This window comes from Sebastes fasciatus, chromosome 7, assembly GCF_043250625.1.
Source record: "Sebastes fasciatus isolate fSebFas1 chromosome 7, fSebFas1.pri, whole genome shotgun sequence".
Classification (NCBI taxonomy): Eukaryota; Metazoa; Chordata; class Actinopteri; order Perciformes; family Sebastidae; genus Sebastes; species Sebastes fasciatus.
Genome location: NC_133801.1, coordinates 18681658 through 18700428, shown reverse-complemented (window position 1 = coordinate 18700428; position 18771 = coordinate 18681658). Strand labels below are relative to the sequence as shown.

Genomic DNA, 18771 nt, shown 5'->3' with positions numbered 1-18771 from the left:
GGCTGAACCAAATTCTTAGTTTTGTTTATTTATAGAATGTAAATGAGGACCTGGGGAAGACCCTGCTCACACCTTGATGCCACTTTGGCAGGCACACACCAACTCTCACCATACTCTGTTCATTCTTGCCAGGTCCCATTTCACTCTTTTTCACACATGCTCTCAATCGCATCCATCACTTATTCCATTATTTGCGTCGATCAGTCTCATTCTGTAGGGCTGGGCGATATGGAGAAAATCAAATAACAATATTTTTGACCCAAGTACCTAAATATCGATATTGTGACGATGTTGTAGGGTTGACTATTGGTGCTTTCACAAAATATTTAGAAAATGAGATTCAATAAATAATCATCAATAATGTGGATTTAATGACTAAGTGAGTAAATAATAGAACAGCTAGAACAGTCTGATAGTTTCAGAAAATTACATCACTTTACTGTAATGCAGCCTTTGAAACCAGGTAAAGGCAAAAATGATGCCATATTATAATATCCAAAATCTAAGACGATATCTAGTGTCATATCACAATATTGATATGATATCAATATATTGCCCATCCCTACCTTTCTCCCATCATCACCACATTTCCATTATGCCTTGAGGTAGGGTGTATTTACTGTTGCATCAAAATTGCCTTCACCAATTAGGCAAGTACAAATGAGAAGTGGAAATGGGTAGCCCATTCTGTGGTTTAGCCTGGGCCTTTTTGTGTGTTTTTTGAGGGTATTAATATTTTTCTTTCAAGTCAAGACAAGCTCGGCTAAAAGGAAAGAAATGGACACTGAGATAGCAAAAGAGAGGGCTATTGCAGAGAGGAGAAGAAACAGGCGATGCCCCAGGGGTGGTGATGTTGGAGTGTGGGTAAAGTCTCGGCATTAGCTGGGTCTCTGAGTGCTGGGGGAGTTGGGGGTCTATCACCCAGCCCTGTGATGCTGATGCTTGTGGACACTCTCTACAATCCGGCCCTGTTAGCCAGTAGAGCTCCAGGGCCCAAACATTACTTTCACTTCACAAAAGACAGGATCACTACAATAGAGAAAAAGGGGACACGGGTAGAGAGCTGTCTTGCCCAAGTGTCACGTCCTCACATGTCCATTTACGGGTTTTTTCTAGTCATGAACTAGGCTAGTGCCTTCAAGCTAACTGTGACACTTGTGAAGCCACAATATTCTGCAGACTGCGCAGTGGCCCAAGAGATGTGATGCTGGGGATTTATCTTCCTCATTTCACACTACATTGATTCTGTAAATATACATACAATACCGATTTGTTCTTTTTGTAAGTGCACTCATGTGTCTGGGCAATCTTTATAGGAGGAAATGGTCTGTATGGTTGACGTTAAAAAGCAGCAGCAGTAGTTCATTGGGTGTCATGTCTGTGGCCTGTTTATGTCCCCTTCCCTGGCTCTCAGAGTGTGTTAGGAGAGGCGGTATTGTAGAGAGAGACCTGCAGCCTGCTGCAGCACTGTGATTAATCTTACACTGCCTGTTTCTGTTGATTCAGGGGTGACTAGACAGACTATCACATCCCTACTCTTTCTCTACAAGAACCAGCGCAGGTTCTGTCACCAACCTGCAGTCAGGTTGAGTGCAAGACAGCAGAAAGCTAGGACAGGAAAAAGGAAGATGAGGAAGCGAAAGTGTAGGGGTGTGCTCTACTATAAATCATTTCTTGTTGTCCCATGAATGTCCTGATGTTTCCCCTTAGTGATAAATCACTCAGTATATTAAGTTTCATCTTGCATTCACAAAGCTAGATTTCTGTAGTGAGTGTAATGTAATAGATGGAGCAGTTTATAGCTGTGGAGAGAATTACTACAGGCTGCACCAGCTTAAATGTCATCATAGGTCTGCTTCTTAGAGCCATTTATACATCTTTGAGATCATTGTAGGATACCAGATCATACACACAAAGTCTTTTAATCCAGGTGTCCATGTGTCCCTTGCAGACACTTCGACATAGAGAAGCAAACCCTTCCGGTGGACCATCATGGGACCTTATTTTGGAAAAAATATGAACGGTAGTCAACAAATATTTGTTTGATCCCGTTTCAATTGCGCCATGAATCACCCACATGATGTTTGTCAATTTGAAAGATAATTTTGTAAGTAAAGAAAGTCGCTAGGGCACACTAGGGCTGTCCCAAATACCATTTTTGGGGCTTCGAAGCTTCGAAGAGAAATATTCAAAGTTATTCGAAGCTTCACAGCATGGTGCGGTGCGAAGCAGTAGGCTGACATGTTCTTCTGTCTGTCTGTCTGTCTGTCTGTCTGTCTGTCTGTCTGTCTGTCTGTCTGTCTGTCTGTCTGTCTGTCTGTCTCCATCTCCCCTGTTTTAGTGCCCGAGACAGTGCCACTGTCGTACTACTGTACACACACGCACCTCTACACACAACAAACAGCGATATCTCTCTGAGAATAACTAATAATAATTCATTTTTAATACGAATAATGTTGTGGGATTATTCTTTATTTCATGGGCTATTTTGGGATTTATACTTTAATATTACATACAAACAAAAAATGAAGCATTTGAATCCGGATGTGAGAAAAGCTCAATATTTTCATTATTACTTGAATTGTTTTTATTGCAACCAGTTGAGTAACGAAAATTGAAGCTAAATACTGAGTTCAAAGAAGTTACCCGTGGATCAGAAAAGTTCTCAGGTTTTTGTGACGGGGCTCATGACCAGCAGCAGTGTGGACGGTGTAGCTAACATTTTGAACCACCTCTTTTCCTTTCCCAGTGCTAGAGGACAGCAGACAGCATAGCGTGAAGAAATGTCTATCCCCCGGCCCTCATGTCAGGAATCCTGATGAGGTTTATTGGGGCAGAAAGGGCACTGTTTTCCCCCTGAGGCTGTAGCTTGAGCTCCAGAGCTATTGCTCTTGTCTCTCCAACACACACCACACCTCTCTCGCTCTCTCCCTCTCCCTCTGTCTGTCTCATACACCCACTTCATGCTGTCTTTCGTAAAATCCAATATACACAATGCTAAGGCCACATATTGAGAGTGGCATCAGTGTGTTTGATATCAAACTAGTCTGTGATACAGAAGGTGTTTTAAAGGAGGAGTATCTGCGTGGGTGTAGACTACTTCTTTCTCAGTGGCAGGGAGTGGAAAGCAGTGACGTAATGCTGGCTGTGTATTTGTGTGTGCACCCACATATTGTGACTCAGGTATATAGATTAGATAACAAGCAGTGTGTGTGAGTTTGTGTGTTGAATCAGGCGGTTCAAGAGACTGTGTCATTACACCATGAGATAGAATCACAGACCAGTGTTTTTAAAGAGGTGGCATGAATGGCTGGCTGGCTGAGAAGGAGATATTGCCAGCTCCATAGGATTACGTGGCAGGCCAGTGGCATGACTCAGCACAAAACCCAGCTGAGGACATTGTGCCGTCACCACAGAGCTACACTCCAGCTCTGCCAAGTTTCCCAGTGTAATCTGACATCTGAGGGGATGTTTTGCAAGGTTATGTTGTATTTCACCTCCTGGAATGAAACACGCCTCGGTCTGATCTCCGCAGCCTGCAGGCAACTCTCAAAACTGTCCAATCCCCTCCTAGTTTCAGACAGGCCCCACCTCTCCCAGCCCCAACAACACCTGTGCTGTGTGAGCTGTGTTGCTCTGCTTCTGGTAGGAGATTCCAGATTATTGTAGCACAAGTTACAACAGCATCACTTTCTGACTGGAAAAAAGTGAGGGTAAAGCTTACTTTATTAGTGTCCACCACTTTCTTTAATAACTTGGATACATCGGATGATCAGTTTGTAGTTTCTTTTTTTGTGTTGGCTCTTGCTAAACTTTTCTATAAATACCTATATATCTGCTTAGACTTATTCTAAGAGGAACTGAGAATAACCTGAAGTGCTTCCCCTGAATCTTGCATGAGTTTGTCTGGTTCCTCATTGTTCACTGTTTTCCTTCCTCTTCAGTTTGGGAGACCCGTTCACAGCAATGGCAGTGTGTCAGAGAGTGCTGCTCCCTCAGGGGCTGCTCGTCCCTCCCTCCTTCACTACTTTTTCTCTCTCTCATGGTCTGGTCTGGTCCCGGCCTCTCTTGCTGCTGCCACTGTTGCTGCAGTTGGCCCAGCTCTGCCACAGTTTTCCATCAAAACACCAAACCTCAATGGAGCATTCAAGCCCAGGCCCGCTCCAGTGCTGCCCCTCCCTCCCATCCCACCCTGTTCTGACTCTGCCTTCTTTCTCCCTCTCTCACTCCCTGCACATTTAATAGGCCCGTCCAGGAAGAGGTCCTAGCTCAGACTTGAAGACTTTTATAGCTGGATCTGAAGAATTGAATGGGCTGAGGGAAATCTGTTTGTAGGTTTTCAGGGGGAAAATACTTTTGTTTTAGCATGTTGTTGTCAGAGTTTCTCTTATATCTACATATCATATCTAGTAAGAAAAAGTCTAAACTTAAATCCACACAAGTAGCACAGTGTTATTCAATCTTGCAGAAAGATTTGCAACGTCCACTTTTTCAAGTGCTGCAGCATAAGCTGTTTATTCATCTAACTTGACACACAATTATTTAGGCCTATAAATACTATGTGATATGATTGATATTCATGATTAAATCCCATGCTTGCAGAGGATACATTTTAATATCACTGCTGTTCATATTGTATCTCACAATATAAGTGTGTATATATTTCTAGGGCTGCAACTAATGCTTATTTTTTATATAGATTACTCTGTTGCTGCTGTCTGTTTTCTCGATTAATCATTTAGTCTATTAAGTGTCGGAGAATAGTGAAGATACTACTCTTATTATGACACACTCCTGAATGAATACTAGTGAAATATAGCTCAAAATTAATTTTCCCAGCTAATTTCATGATCTCTTTTTTATCTTGAAAGGCCTAAATATCTACATATACTGTATACATCTCATTTCAAGAAATCTTAGTGAATTATCACTTGTTCCATTGGCAGATTTTTTTTTACTTATTACAAGCAAGAACACCTTATATTCATTTTTTTTTCATTTTTTTTTTTACTTATTTTAGAAGTTTACTATCATTGAAGAGTAAGACAATGTGTACGTGTTGATTCATTTTCTGTCAGTCGACTAATTGTTTCAGCTCTGGCATGTTCTCAGTTATTGTATACAATGTTTATTGTTCTTAACGGAGTAGTTTAAAGTATCATTAGGACTTAGAACAATAAACTACTGTTGTCTACTGGACAGAGAATTCACTGCTAATGTGGAGCCATTGGGACAGTTTACTAGAGATGTACTGTGAAGTTATGTGAGCTATGACTGTGTGTCAGTGAAAACTCAAGAGAGACCCCTTTTTAATATGACCACCAGTCAGCTTCGCAGTGACTGGAGTCTGTATCCATCGAGATACAGGGCTACTGTCTCCTCTCTCATTTGCATAGTCATAATTACACTTCATTTCATTCCCCAGTCGCAACTACGTTATGGAGGCACATACAACTTATTGCAAACGAACCTCAACTTCTGTCGTTAGCATGAATTTATATTAAAAGCACCCATAAAAGTGCATCCCCCCCTCTCACTCATATCCATTGCATTGTTTACGTTCTAAGCAGGTTAGCATAGCAAGTATCATGCTAGTCTTGCGTTTACTGTGTATATAATTTACCAATGAATGTGTCTTAGCTTTGCAATATATCTCTTTCCGATACCATAGCAATGTAAACAGGGAAATGCAATGATGTGAGGATTGTGTTATATTCTTTTTGAATTACCAGCAGGAGTTAGCATGTCTAGTGTGTATTTAACGGCCCGTCTTTCACGTATAACAAGAGGTAAAAGCAAAATCGAATAGGAATTTGTGAGGCTTGTAAGCTTTTCCATTTTATGTGTAATGTCACCACATAAATCAGGCATGATGACTTTAGTTGTCAGTTAGCTGCTTTGCTAACATAGAGGCTAGATGCTGGCTGTGCTGCTACTCTTGCAGTAGGAACTGAGTTATTTATTTGTAAATTTCTCCTTTTCAACCAAAGGACACTTTTGCTTCCACATTGAAAGTAACTGCCTTTTTATTTTGCTTTGCGATTTCAAGATAACTGTTATCATTTCTGTCTCAGACAACTCTCACGGAAGGTCTGAGGAGGTAGTCGATCTGAACGGTTATAGAAAGCACAGCAGAGAGAGAAGAGTTTATCAGTGGAGAGACTTAAAGAACTTGAGCGTGTTATGTGGACACTATCTAGAGTCTAGTCCTTATCATTAACTTATTTGACATGCAATTTGTGTACAACGTGAAATGGTGCTTTTAAAAACGTGCACAGCTGCTTCCCAGACAACTTTCACATTCAACAATTGTATATTCTGAGGTACAGTTTCTATTGTAGGTTTGTAGTAGCACTCTCTGCTTCTGATGTTTTCTTTGCCTCCCAAGTTGTGATGGATGTTTTTGCATCTTTTTCAGAAAGGTTCAACTGTGTCACTATCAGTAGTACTGCTGTGTTGTGTAGTTACGCTGTGATGCTGGCAGGTCGTCGCTTTATTATTTTCTCTCCCACACTCCATTTTGCTGTTTTAGAGTGAAAATCAATGTGACAACTGCACTCTCGTCCACCCAGGCGGAAAGTTGTACTTAAAAAGTTTTTTTTTATTATTTTATTTTATTTTAGCTTACGTTTATTTATATATTAACATTGGAAAAGTGGTAGTCAGCCTTAAAAATGGTTTACAGTAATCCAGATCTGGTTGCGAGGGGCAACAAGGGAGCTTTTACTGTCAAGCCCTGGAGTGGTTTGTGTTTCTCACCAATGTCAGGGTTCTGTGCAGGGTTTCTTTTTTTGGCTAAACTGGCATAAATGTCCAGGCTTTTCACTTGTAAACAGCCTTCAGTATCAGTAATGATGTTTCTAGACATGCTTTTTCTCCTTTACTCTTTTTTTTCCAGTTTATCTTGTACCTTGGGTTTCAGTCTCTCGCTGCCTCTTCAACACTTCATACGCCACTACTAAGGTCTTCTCCTTCCCTCTGTCCTCTTGTTTCTGTCCATTGCTGCGATCTTACTTCATGACCTCCCTTGTCCAGAACTAGCGACGATGAAGACTGACTTTTGTGTCAAAGACTACAGCCAACGGCCACTTAGTATGTACATCCTGCACCTGCATGACAGGAAATAAGATAGTCTGTATTAGTCATTCAAAAAGGGGAAACCAGAAGGCCGAGGACTGCAGACACAAGCCGTTGTTATGATACGTACATGAGACAAAGCAGCGTTTGCCGACCATTTTCACACCAGTCTCACTCACCACTTTGCTTCAATCCAGATGGCCATGTCTTTGTGAAAATATCCATGTATTGGAATGATCAGATGAGATGAAGTTGAAAAATAAGAAGAGCCTTCTTTACTCGTTTGATTGCTTTCCTCACGTCCGTTTCTCTTCTCGTGCACTGATTCGTTTAAGCTGAACAGCCAATCAGAGCGATTTCTCTCACCGACGAGCTCCGCCGCCGATTCAACATGCTGAATCTTCAGAAAAACCTCCAACATGGGCAGACTAGAGCCGACGGTGCGGGACTCACCGCAAAAACTAGACCGACAGACGCTCACCGACGGCCCCAAACTGTCCGACAGCCGACTGTCAGCTTGAGCGTTAGGATCTTTAAATGGGTCTTAGACAGGTCATTTCATGGTCATTTGAGATGTACTGTAGATACTACACGATATAATTCAAAACAAAATTCCTTTTCAGTTCTCTTTTAACTTTTTAACTTGTACAAAACACTATTAAAACTAGTAGTTACAAGTATCTTATGTTAGTGATACATTATTTCTGAAAGCATGATTCATAAGTCTAGTTGAGCATAGACATTATAGACAGCCAGCTGCATCATTCGGCCCTTTAGAACTCGGTTTGCCGGTCACGTTTTCATTTGTTCCTGTATGATCAACCAAGAACAACATCTGCCTGCTCAGTTTTGCCGTCCCTGAGGTTGTGCGTACGCATGTCCAGCTCAGTGTGTGTGTTTATGTGCTGACTTTTCCATCTCTCCAAGTCAGAGGTTTCTTAGGGAGTGGGCTACTTAAAGCTATTTTTTTTTTTTTCTGCTGGAGGCTCTGGAACTTATTACAGTCTGAGGCATTTTCATAAACGGGCCATTCAGCTGCCCCTGCATGGCTCTGAATGGGACACACTGTCGCCAGGAGAAAGAGAGTTAATGTGGGCTAGTTAGTCGTGAGTACTCCCTATTACGGAAGACTGCTGTAGTTATTCCTACTACTGTTTTATATTATAATACTGTGTGCATTTAGATTGAAAGAATACTAGTGCAATTCAGCGTTACATCCAGTTACATCACATCATCTTAGTCTATTTTACTTTTCCTTAAGCGTTTTACACAGTGTCAAACCTCGTCCCGCCTAGCAAATGAATAAAGAGATGTGGGCTTGACAATAAAGTATAAAAATGTATTTGTTTTTGTGGGATTATTTACTGGCTGAGACATGAATCTTTTCCATGCTTCCCCCTTAATCACAATAATAAAAATAAAACCGAATCTAAATTTAGGCTTTATGGTAACTATGTATGTAACGATATAAGTTTGAACCCATTTGAAGTGGTTTTTCACACTACATTAAAAAAGAACAGCAAAACATGTCTTCCTCTGAGCTATGCCGACTGTGCAGATCCCAACAGGAATAATGTAGAGCTGAGGGGCCACACAGATAATTGGCACAAACTTTATGAATGTTGGGGAGATTTTCCTTTCATATATGATTAATATTGCCCTTTAAATAGCTTTGAGATAGATTGGCTCAGTGATTTACAGGGACCTCAGAACATAAAGGGTACTTTTCCCCATTTAAAGAGTGGCTTATGTCTATATGTATCCTTCATGGAGGACTGGAGTTAAAATTCTTTTGTATGAATTACCAAGTCCACTTGGGTCAGCTTTTGATAGACGCTTACTGCTAATATGCTCTCTTTTCAGTCTAATGCCGTGTCAAAGTGAGGAGGGAGACCTCAATCTTCAATGTATAATTCATTATTTCACTCTGAGCTACCTGTCAGTCCATAAGGCTTTATCCTAAAGATGAGCTCAAACATCTACTGCGAGATTTAACAGGGCAGTATCTCCTTAAATCTAAATTATCATTTCAGTTTGCATCTGCCAAACATGAAGTCAATAAATAAATCTTTAACCTCCTGGAAAACATGACCTTTTCCAATATGGTGCTAACAGTATCCCATCACCACATCACTCTCTGCGGCATTAATACGTCTCAGGGCAGGCTGCCTCGATGGAAACAGGCCGTGGATGTGATTTAGGATATGATTATTACACTCAAGTCATGATGTCTGTGTAGAACTAAATAACCCCCCCACACACACACATATGTACACACAGCTGAGATCTGAGAGGCGGAGGACATTTGACCTGGAAAAGGCTTTAATCTGCAGCTGAAGAACTCTGATGTTTGATCAGGATTATCATGTTTACCACTACATGGGTCTCAGGGGAAGCTGTCAGCTTTGCATCTTGTTTTTCACCCTCCATACAGGCATAAAGAGCTCAGCTTTTGTTTAATTTATTACATTAATCAGTTCATTCCTGTGAGATACTGATGCTCCTTCTGTTTTTATCTTGCAGGTTTCCCAAGAAAGCAAACAGGTAAGAATTTTTTAAAATTTTTTTATTTTATTGCAAAGATATATGCATGTTTATGGGTAGGTAATCCTGCGGCACACACACACATACACACCACCAGTGGTTTACATACACAGAGCTCCAGATGAGGGAAATGAGGCAGGTTTTTACTAGAAACTGGTGTGCTGCAACACAGAAGTCTTCAGAGCTTGGACCAAACATACCCTCTCTCCCCCCTCTCATTCACGTACACACACACACACACACACACACACACAGCGTGAGGGACAAAGGGGTCCCTCTTCTGAGGGCGGTCCATCACTGCCTTTCACTGTGAACAGAACAGTGGCCTTTCACAGTTGGGGCCGGTATAGGCAGAGGCAGCCATACATAGCCTCCCGAGGTTCAAGCTGGAGTCTGGCCTTGTAGCACCTCCTCTGAGCAGCGTCCTTTCTCTGGCCTTGCTCCCTGGGCACTCAGCAGAGCGGCTCCACATCCTCTCTGGCTGTCACATTATACAGTAGACACACTCAGCATGATTCATACACTAGGAGGTCCTCTGGCCACATTATTCTCAATGCTGCGGCGAACAATTGCCGGTTGTGTGTGTTGGTTGTGTGGTAATTCCTCCTGAACCTTCGCTCGCCTGCATCTTGTGCACATGCAGGGTAGTAGTACAGCAATGACACTGCTTGTAAAAAAGGCTTCTCATAAAAGACTGCAGTGTTGTATATGACAGCACATACTGGATAAATGCCAACGTTTATCCACCTGGTTTTTCTCTTTCTCCAGAACCAGCAGCATTCTCAGTAAAGACCACCCCCCGGACAAGAAACCCAAAAGTGACAAAACCTCACTTCCCTCCAATGAGTTTGACCCTACAGGTAACTTCCCCACTGTCATTTTCAGCCTCATACTCCTCTTCTGTTTTCTTATTCACTCTGTTACTCTCACATACTCTGCCTTTTTTCCCCATCCTGTCCCTCTATCTTTATCGTCACACCTCTATCTCATACGTCTCTCTCTCTCTCTCTCTCTCTAACACACACACAAACAAGGTCTCATAAAACAGTTTTGTTGATGATGGTTTGCTCGATGCGTAACGCATGCTGGGATGGTGAAAGGTGGTGTGTGTGTGTGTGTGTGTATCTTGCTCTATGCTTTGTGCTCTCTTTGAAAACTCTACATTCACTTTACTTGTGTGGTCTGATCTGAGATAATTGTTTGAGTCTTACCACTGGAACCTAACAACTTATTTTGAACAGGAGTTGTCTTTCTTTTTGTGTCAACTAACGGACAGTATAATATGTCTTCATTGGCTAAGTCTGCATTACACCAGCTGTTTGGGAGAAGCTTTCGTTGCGTTACATGTTGCAGGTTTTAAGCCGATAAGCAAAGAAAGGTTTGATTATAGGAACTTAAAATCTGCAGCTGCATGTTTTAATGTCCACATGGTTCTTATAGTTTTACATAAATCAGTGCACTGTAGGTTGTTCAAAGTGGTTGGGTGGTCTCGATGCATACTCGAAGGGCACAAAAAGCCACTAAGCCTGTTATGCACTCCAGTTTATTGCAGGGTGAGACCGTTCTGGTTCAGAAACAGTTTGATATGGTGACACTCCCTGTGGTATTTGTCAGCAATCAGCACCGTATGATTTGAGATATGACTGAGGCTTCTGTATTCAAAACAATAGAAAATCCTCTGCACCACATGGTGGCTTATCTCTGTATGATGCAACAAAACATAGACGAGATGTGCTCTCTCAGCGGTTACACAAGACAGCACTTTGCTGCCTGTCTGCGTGTGTGTGTGTAGCACCACACTAAAACCTCTTTCGGTGCATTTCTCTAATGGTTTGGTCCATTTCTGGAACGATGCAGTGATTAAACCAAGTGCAAAGTAACCACAGAGAAGCAATTGATTCTTTATTTAATTGAAACCTACATTTTTAGGTCCTCCTTGCAATATTATTTCTTGACATGATTCACATTTGAATTTATGTCGCAACCTTTTTGCATGCCTGCATGGTCTGTATTTCTGTTAATCCCTTTTTAGTTATCTGCAAGTTGCATGAACTCTTTAATAATCTCCTCCCAGATTTTCTCCTGTTTGCATCTTTTCTGTCATAATTTCAAAGTTGTTTAGGTTTATTAGGGATGGGCAGGAGTAGTCAGATACTCTGGAAATGGCTCCTGAGATTCACATGTGTCCAAATGAATCATGTGCAGTAATTAAGTTATTAATTATTATAATTATATTTAATTTAGAAAGGGCTTGGACCAAGACTGGTTCCTCCTGTGTTATTGGCCGCAACTATGTTTTGTCTATTTTTATCATCAGCTTTTTTTGCTTGTAAAACCACCCTCTGGTGTTGACCTGAAAATGTATTAGAGTAAGAGTATGACTGCAGTTTCTCCAGCCGTGTCTTCATCATGCTAAAACATTTGAGCATACTGGAGCCCTAGTTTGAAGGCTCAGTTCCAGTTAGGTAAGGCCATTGAAGTATTAACAGAATATTTTTGGATCACAAATCCCCAAAATTCAGTTTATTTTATTATTTTAAAATCTAATCTGCACTTAAACCACTTAAGCTTGTGATTTTAATGCAGGATACAAAGTTTGAAGTCACAATGAATTGGTAGAGTGACACCTACAGGAGTGGAGGTATCAACAAAAACCAAGCTAGTTCCTTTTTAGTGACTGCCCTCCTGCCCGTCCAAACCATTATGTTTTATTAAACTACCTATTTGTTCATTTAATTTTTCTTCTCCCATGATTATTTCTCCCTCATGATTTTCTCTTTCCTGTTTTGTGTTTCTTTTCCTTGTGTTGGTTCTTGTTTTGTGTGTGTGTGTGTGTTTGTTTGCTGCTGTGCTGTCTGCGCTGTGGTCTGCGTGGTGGGGGCTGTGAGCAGAAGCTCTGGTGGTGCAGAAGAGTGGCAGCAGCAGTGTGCTAGCAGAGGGGAAGCCTGAGTCCTGTGGTAAGATGCTCCTGCTGGGATGGCTGGTGTGACAGCTGCATCCATACATGCTTCAGATCTGGGGTGTGAAATTTGCCACTAGATGTTTGTTTTAAGCAGAGCGATAGTAAAAGAGTTTTATACTCATTATAATATTTGACTGCATGGTCAAAGGTCTGAGTTGCATGACCTTTTGAGTTGGTTGCAGAATCAGTGCCAAGATGTTGTCTCAACTGGGATATATTAACATGATTTATCTGCTTTGTTACAACATGCTGAAGTAAAAAAAAAAAATCAATACAAAGTTTAAATTAGAATAATTTACCAGACGTTTTCTGCATGTTTGCTCTTCTCCGACAGCTAAAACCTGATGGGATGTGGTTGACATAGCGCTGCAACTGACTATTATTTTCATTATCGATTTATCTGCCAATTATTTGGTCTATAAAATATCAGAAAATGATTAATAATCACATTTGAGTAAAGCCCAGGGTGGCGTTGTAAATTTTATTTTTTTATTTAGTCACTCCATAAACTGAGAAATATATAGTTCAATATCATATCAGCAAATTCTAACAATTGATAAGCTGTAACTAGGGAATATTTGTCATATTTGCTTGAAAAATGTGGATTAATTAATCATTTTTTCTCTTCTTTGAAATGTCAGCAATAAATGGGATTATGGATCAAATCATTTTTAACTTTTAGCGCAGCAGCAAAGTATAAAATCTGAGCACTGCTTCGTTAGCGCTCAATGTAGAACAGTCTCTAGATTGGATGACAACGGGCTGAATCCAGCATAAAACTTTACCATTATGTGTAGTTGGCCTCAGGCGTGTCCAATGAGAGCGATAATCGGGCCCAAAAAATCAGGCCGATCCTACATGAACCACGGCAGCAGTTTTGGGTCCGAGCTTGATTTAAAAACTTGAATTTCAGGCGCCTGGGTTAGCTCAGTTGGTAGAGCGGGCGTCCATGTATTAAGGCTTGGTCCTGACCGCGGCGGCCCGGGTTCGAATCCGGCCTGTGGCCCTTTCCGCATCCACTCTCTCTCTCTCCCCCCTTTCAAGACTCTATCCACTGTCCTGTCATAAAAAATGGAAAAAATGCCCCCAAAAAAATAACTAAAAAAAAACAAAACAAAAAAACTTGAATTTCCACTGTATGTCAGACAGACAGTGATACGTGGATTGCAGTTATATCCGTGGGCGGGTCGGGTCCTAAAAATTTACATTTTGAATAGCGGATGGGTTAAAGGTGGGTGAAATAATAAATATTAATTACATTCTCTAGAATGTGAACATAGCAGAGAACAGAGCTGCGGCTCAATAGCAGACAGCAAAATTTCCTCAGGCAAGTGCGTCCCTATTAGAGAGAAGCTGTGCGCATTCACACACAAGGAACAGCAGCGCAACTTCACTGATTATTTCAGAAGCTAAAAGTTTGGTTCTGTTTCCTCTGTCAAGCTTATAACTACAGTATTTAGTTTGCTGCTTAAATGTCACACCTTATTTGCTGCAGTGTCATTACTGCACGCATGGAAACGTTTGCAATTACTGAAAGCGACCTCTCTAATCATTAAAGTAAATCGTTAAACAAAAACGTTCACACATCAATACAACATAGCCTACAGGGACCTGTAGAGGGGGAGTGAAATGTCCATGCTGGTGTGAACCCAACCCGATTCAAGCCTGGGGGAATTTTGTGAAATTGCAGCCTGGCCAAGAACCCGGCGGATCGCATCAGGTCCAATCAGGTTCGGGGCTGAGAGTCAAAGCTCTTTTTCCAATCACTAAATGTTCTATCTATGTACTTGTTGATCAGTACAACTGGTACAGGTTGTGAGATATTTGGATTTCAAATCATAGAAACTGTTCAAATCACTTCTTTTCTGCTGTCCATCTGTTTGCTTGATACGTTCTTGTCATATATTTTGCCAAAATACAGCTAAAGACGTTGCTTCCATCTCAATCCATGGATGTTATCGTAACTTTTTGCCACCATGAAAAATGGTCACCATTGGAATCCATTGTAGGAGACCTCAGCAGCTGTGCTCGGTAATACATAAAAGATAGATTTTGGATTACCAGGGTGCAGTTGCATAGTTTACTTTAAACCGTAATCCCACACTTGAGTCAGGTCCTAATATTGATATGAAATTTCAGTTAAGTGGTCATCTAAATGGGATTAGAAATTAAGCTTACACGGAAAATAATACTTGCATGCTTACAGGGACTTACTCTCTCTTAAAGCCAAGCGCCCGCTGAACAAAGTGACGTGTTTTCAGATCCACAATAGCAAGGTCAATACGGAGCCTCATCGCCGCTGTGATGTGAGAGTGTCGTCTTTTTCACATACTGTAGATGTCTTTAGATAGAGACAGAAACTGTCCAATAATTTAAGCTTTCCAACAAAAGTGGCTTCTAACGGGGGCCTGACCTCATATGCAGTGAATTGGTTTAGTTTATTACTCTTTATTTGACAGGAACAGTGCATATTGATAACATTTCTGAAAATATACCAGAGTTTTTCATCTGAATTTTCATCTGTAGTCCATGGGCAGGCAGTAGTTAAAACACAGACATTAAATATAAAAGGATTGAAAATACAATCAGCGATAAAAGCAATGAAAAATACAATATGCAGATACGAACAGAGCCTGCACCACATAGAGACAAGAGAGACAGTTCTTATAATATACAGAAGCAACAATATCATGTCAACAATCAACAGACAGCGTGACAGTACAAACAACAAATAGCATGACAACAATGTTAGGACTGGTGAAGTGTGAATATTATGTACACTGTACAGCGACACACTAAGCAGGAGGAGCTCTTACACTCAATATAAAATATAAAGCAGCTGTCAGAATTACCAGTTTCTGCTGATGTCTAGTCTCTGTCTAGGACACAGTTTATCAAGATAATCCTCTACTATCATGTTCAACAAAGCGTAGGTATGCTCTATCTGTGTTTGAATCCGTTATCTCCAGTGTGTCTGGTCTGGCACCAACTCAGAATTGAAGAAATTCAAAGATGAAGATCACTGAACTGCACTTGAAGCTCTGATTTTTCTTTTTTATCAGACGTTTAAATCTCAGGAAAGTACGCTGACCTTTGTATGCGGTATTGTAATGATTTATTGTAGTGCTTTCTTCTTTTTGTGATTGTGGGGCTTAAGGTACTCTGTCAGTATTGAAGGTCAGTTTATTCTCAAGAGAACATTTCCTTTTGTTTCAGCAAAGGGTGCCGATTACGGATGAGTCAAACCTCTGAATAATACATTAGCTTAGATGGATTAACCTGATCAGCGATCATGTCAGCACTCCCACTCCTCTTGGTTTATAGACACCAACCAAAAGATCTCTAAAGTACTGTTAGAAAAGATCAACATCTAGAGGCAAATTCACACCAACTCTTTAACCCATATGGCTTCATCTGTTTCTTTGACACCCCTACCCTCTCCCCCTTTCCCTTCCCCCTGCTCCCTCAGCCTTACCTAACCCTCTCAGCATACCCCTCCTCCCCCCAGCCTGGGGCTTTTGCCTCCCCTAACCTCTCTCCATGTATTCGCTCCTGTTCCTTACACTCTCTCCAACCCCCACCCCGCCACTGCCCTCATCGATCCACTCACCTCTCTGGTTGATTCTGCACAAGAAGCCAGCTCAAGGGTCACCTTACTCCGTTTGGTTACTTATAAAACCTCCTTTATAGAGATGTTTTCATCTTTCATTTAGCTTGCTATTATTGGAAAATCTACTCCCTTCTTGTTTATGATAACATGACGCAACATATTTTTTTCTATTTAAACATTTTGCATTCTTTGCATTGTGTGGTCTTTTGTCTCTAACCCGTCCTGTAAGTCTAGTCAGTGTCGGCTAGACATTAGATAAGCTCTAATCTGTTTTTGCTACGCTGCAACTCATAAAAAAACCTGAAAAGTAACGTTCCTCCTTCTGGCCTGCGAGACTACAACCATAAATGTTTCAAACATCACCCCACGCAGAAGGACTATCATCATTAGTGTTTATTTTTTAAAATGATTTATTATTATTTTTTTCATGTTTTAGAGTTAGTCAACAATGTGAAACTTAAATATGTCCAAACTCCAGAAAACCTCCCTCAAAAATGTGCTATTTAAATGTTTATTGGCCAACCTCAGAACAAGCTTTCTTTACTATACATGCTCAGATTATGGGATGTTGTTGTCATGTTACCCTGACAACAGAGTCCTAGGCTACAGTAAATGGGTTATATGCTGGTATGTTAAAGGATATGTTCATATTTTTTCATGTGCGTCTTAAAACAATACTTATACGCCCATATGTACATGGAAAGCATTATTGGTCGCTATAACCGTTCCTCATGTCCATAGTGGCTGCAAAGACTTCCCTTCTTAAAGCAATTTCAGCCTAAGTGATGGGGTACAACATCTCTTCATGGTCAGTACGGACAGGAGGAACAAATACAGAGATCAATAATTAGTTTAAGGTACATATGGGCATGCGAGTATCATTTTATGATAGATTTTAGGAAATGTGAAACTATCCTTTTAGTGAGAAATTTATTCCCTTATCTTTAAGTGAAACCCACTTGGGCAGCGTATACCAGGACTCACTCAAAAAATCAAGTCTAAGGGCGCTTTCACAAGCCAACATTTAGTCCGTTTGCATCGACCTCTGGTACAGTTCGTTTGGGCAGTTGTGAACGCAGTAATCGTGCTCTGGTGCGGATCAAAACAACCGTTCCGAGACCGCTTGTGACCGTTTCCAAGTGAACCAAAACGCAGGTTGTGTGTGCCGACATTTGTTGAGACGGACACTGGTAAACGACAGGTTAACATGAGTGGGAGAGGACGGACCTGGACTTCTGCAGAAGTCCGATGTTTGTTTGACATCTGGGCCGAAGAAGACACAGAATATGATAAATAGTCCACAGTCCACAAAAGTAATGACGTTTATAAATTCGAGATAAATTGAAGAAGGGATTTGTGCGCAGTCAAAGTGAAAAAACTTTGACAGCAATATTTCAAAGTCCGCTATACCCTGCATAGAAATTGCAGCTCTCGAGACGAAAAAGATGAATCACTCCTTCGTACATGCCCCTTTTGCAAATTAATTTTTTCTATTTGTTCCACTTTAATTTGTGCACTGTGAAACCGAACCACACTAAATAGAAAACGAACCAAAAGTATCAATATCACTCTGATTTGGACTAGCCAAATGGACTATGGCTTGTGAAAACGCCCAAAAAAGTAGTGTTCATAGACTGCATGAACTGCAAAGTGGGATTATTGTCACTTAGTTGAATCCCTCCACAATACATGTCTCATCTTATTCAAAATATCTGCTTCGGATTAAGTACAAGGGCAAGGTTAAGTTCTATTTCAAGTGGGTTTACTTTAGTGACTTCCTGGTCCTTTTGAAGACACTGTTATGTATGTAATTCTGTCTCACTTGCAGGTCTGGTCCAGCGATGTGTGATCATCCAGAAAGATGAAAATGGCTTTGGGCTCACTGTCAGCGGTGACAACCCAGTGTTTGTGCAGCTTGTCAAAGAAGGTAAGGTGAAGATGTTGTTACGAAGACTACTTCTACTCTAAGCAATTGCAATAGAGATACGGGGCTCCTTTTTTCGTGCACTGACATCAAACTGTCATGGTAGTTTGAGCTGAACTCACAGATGTGAGGAGTAATTGGGACTCAGCAACCACCGCCACCACTCTGACACTTACTTAGAGAAGTGAAGCCAATGACTGTATATTTCCTCCTCAGTAGTTTCACTGCAGCTGCAGCTTCTGCTTTATCAAGTTGTCTTTTAAAGAAGGGACTTTTGACAGGATACTTATGTGTTCCCTGGCCGTCTTTGGCTGTCTGTAGAGGATGATGTGGGCTGTTATCAGGTCACAGAAAAACATTACACGCTCTGTACAGTAGTGGAGAGAGACAGAAGAGAAAGGAACTGATCGAGGACTTTCGTTGCACTGTCATCAGTGCTTGGCAGTGTTTAACTATCCCTGTATGGATCCCATTTGTGCTTTTGCCACTGACTCAACACAAAGAGCAGTTTCATCTAAATAATTCATACCACTTCTGTTTTATTTCTTTGTGAACTCGACAAAATGTATCTTTAGTATTTGGCTGCAGCTTTTCCCCTTCATATTTTTGTTTTAAAATGAGCACGATGAAGTCTAACTAATCTTTTGCTTGTCA

General features: G+C 41.0%; 1 protein-coding gene across 3 annotated transcripts in view; it reads left to right on the top strand.

The window, feature by feature from the left end:
- arhgef12a (Rho guanine nucleotide exchange factor (GEF) 12a) overlaps positions 1-18771 on the top strand; it is a 45973-nt gene that overhangs the window by 7036 nt on the left and 20166 nt on the right. For 2 of the 3 annotated variants that reach the window (XM_074642005.1, XM_074642006.1), the window contains 4 exons: positions 9601-9621; positions 10390-10481; positions 12513-12578; positions 18022-18120. In XM_074642005.1, coding sequence (XP_074498106.1) covers positions 9601-9621; positions 10390-10481; positions 12513-12578; positions 18022-18120 — 278 coding nt within the window. The remainder of the gene's footprint in view (positions 1-9600; positions 9622-10389; positions 10482-12512; positions 12579-18021; positions 18121-18771) is intronic. The other variant, XM_074642007.1, reaches the window with a different exon arrangement.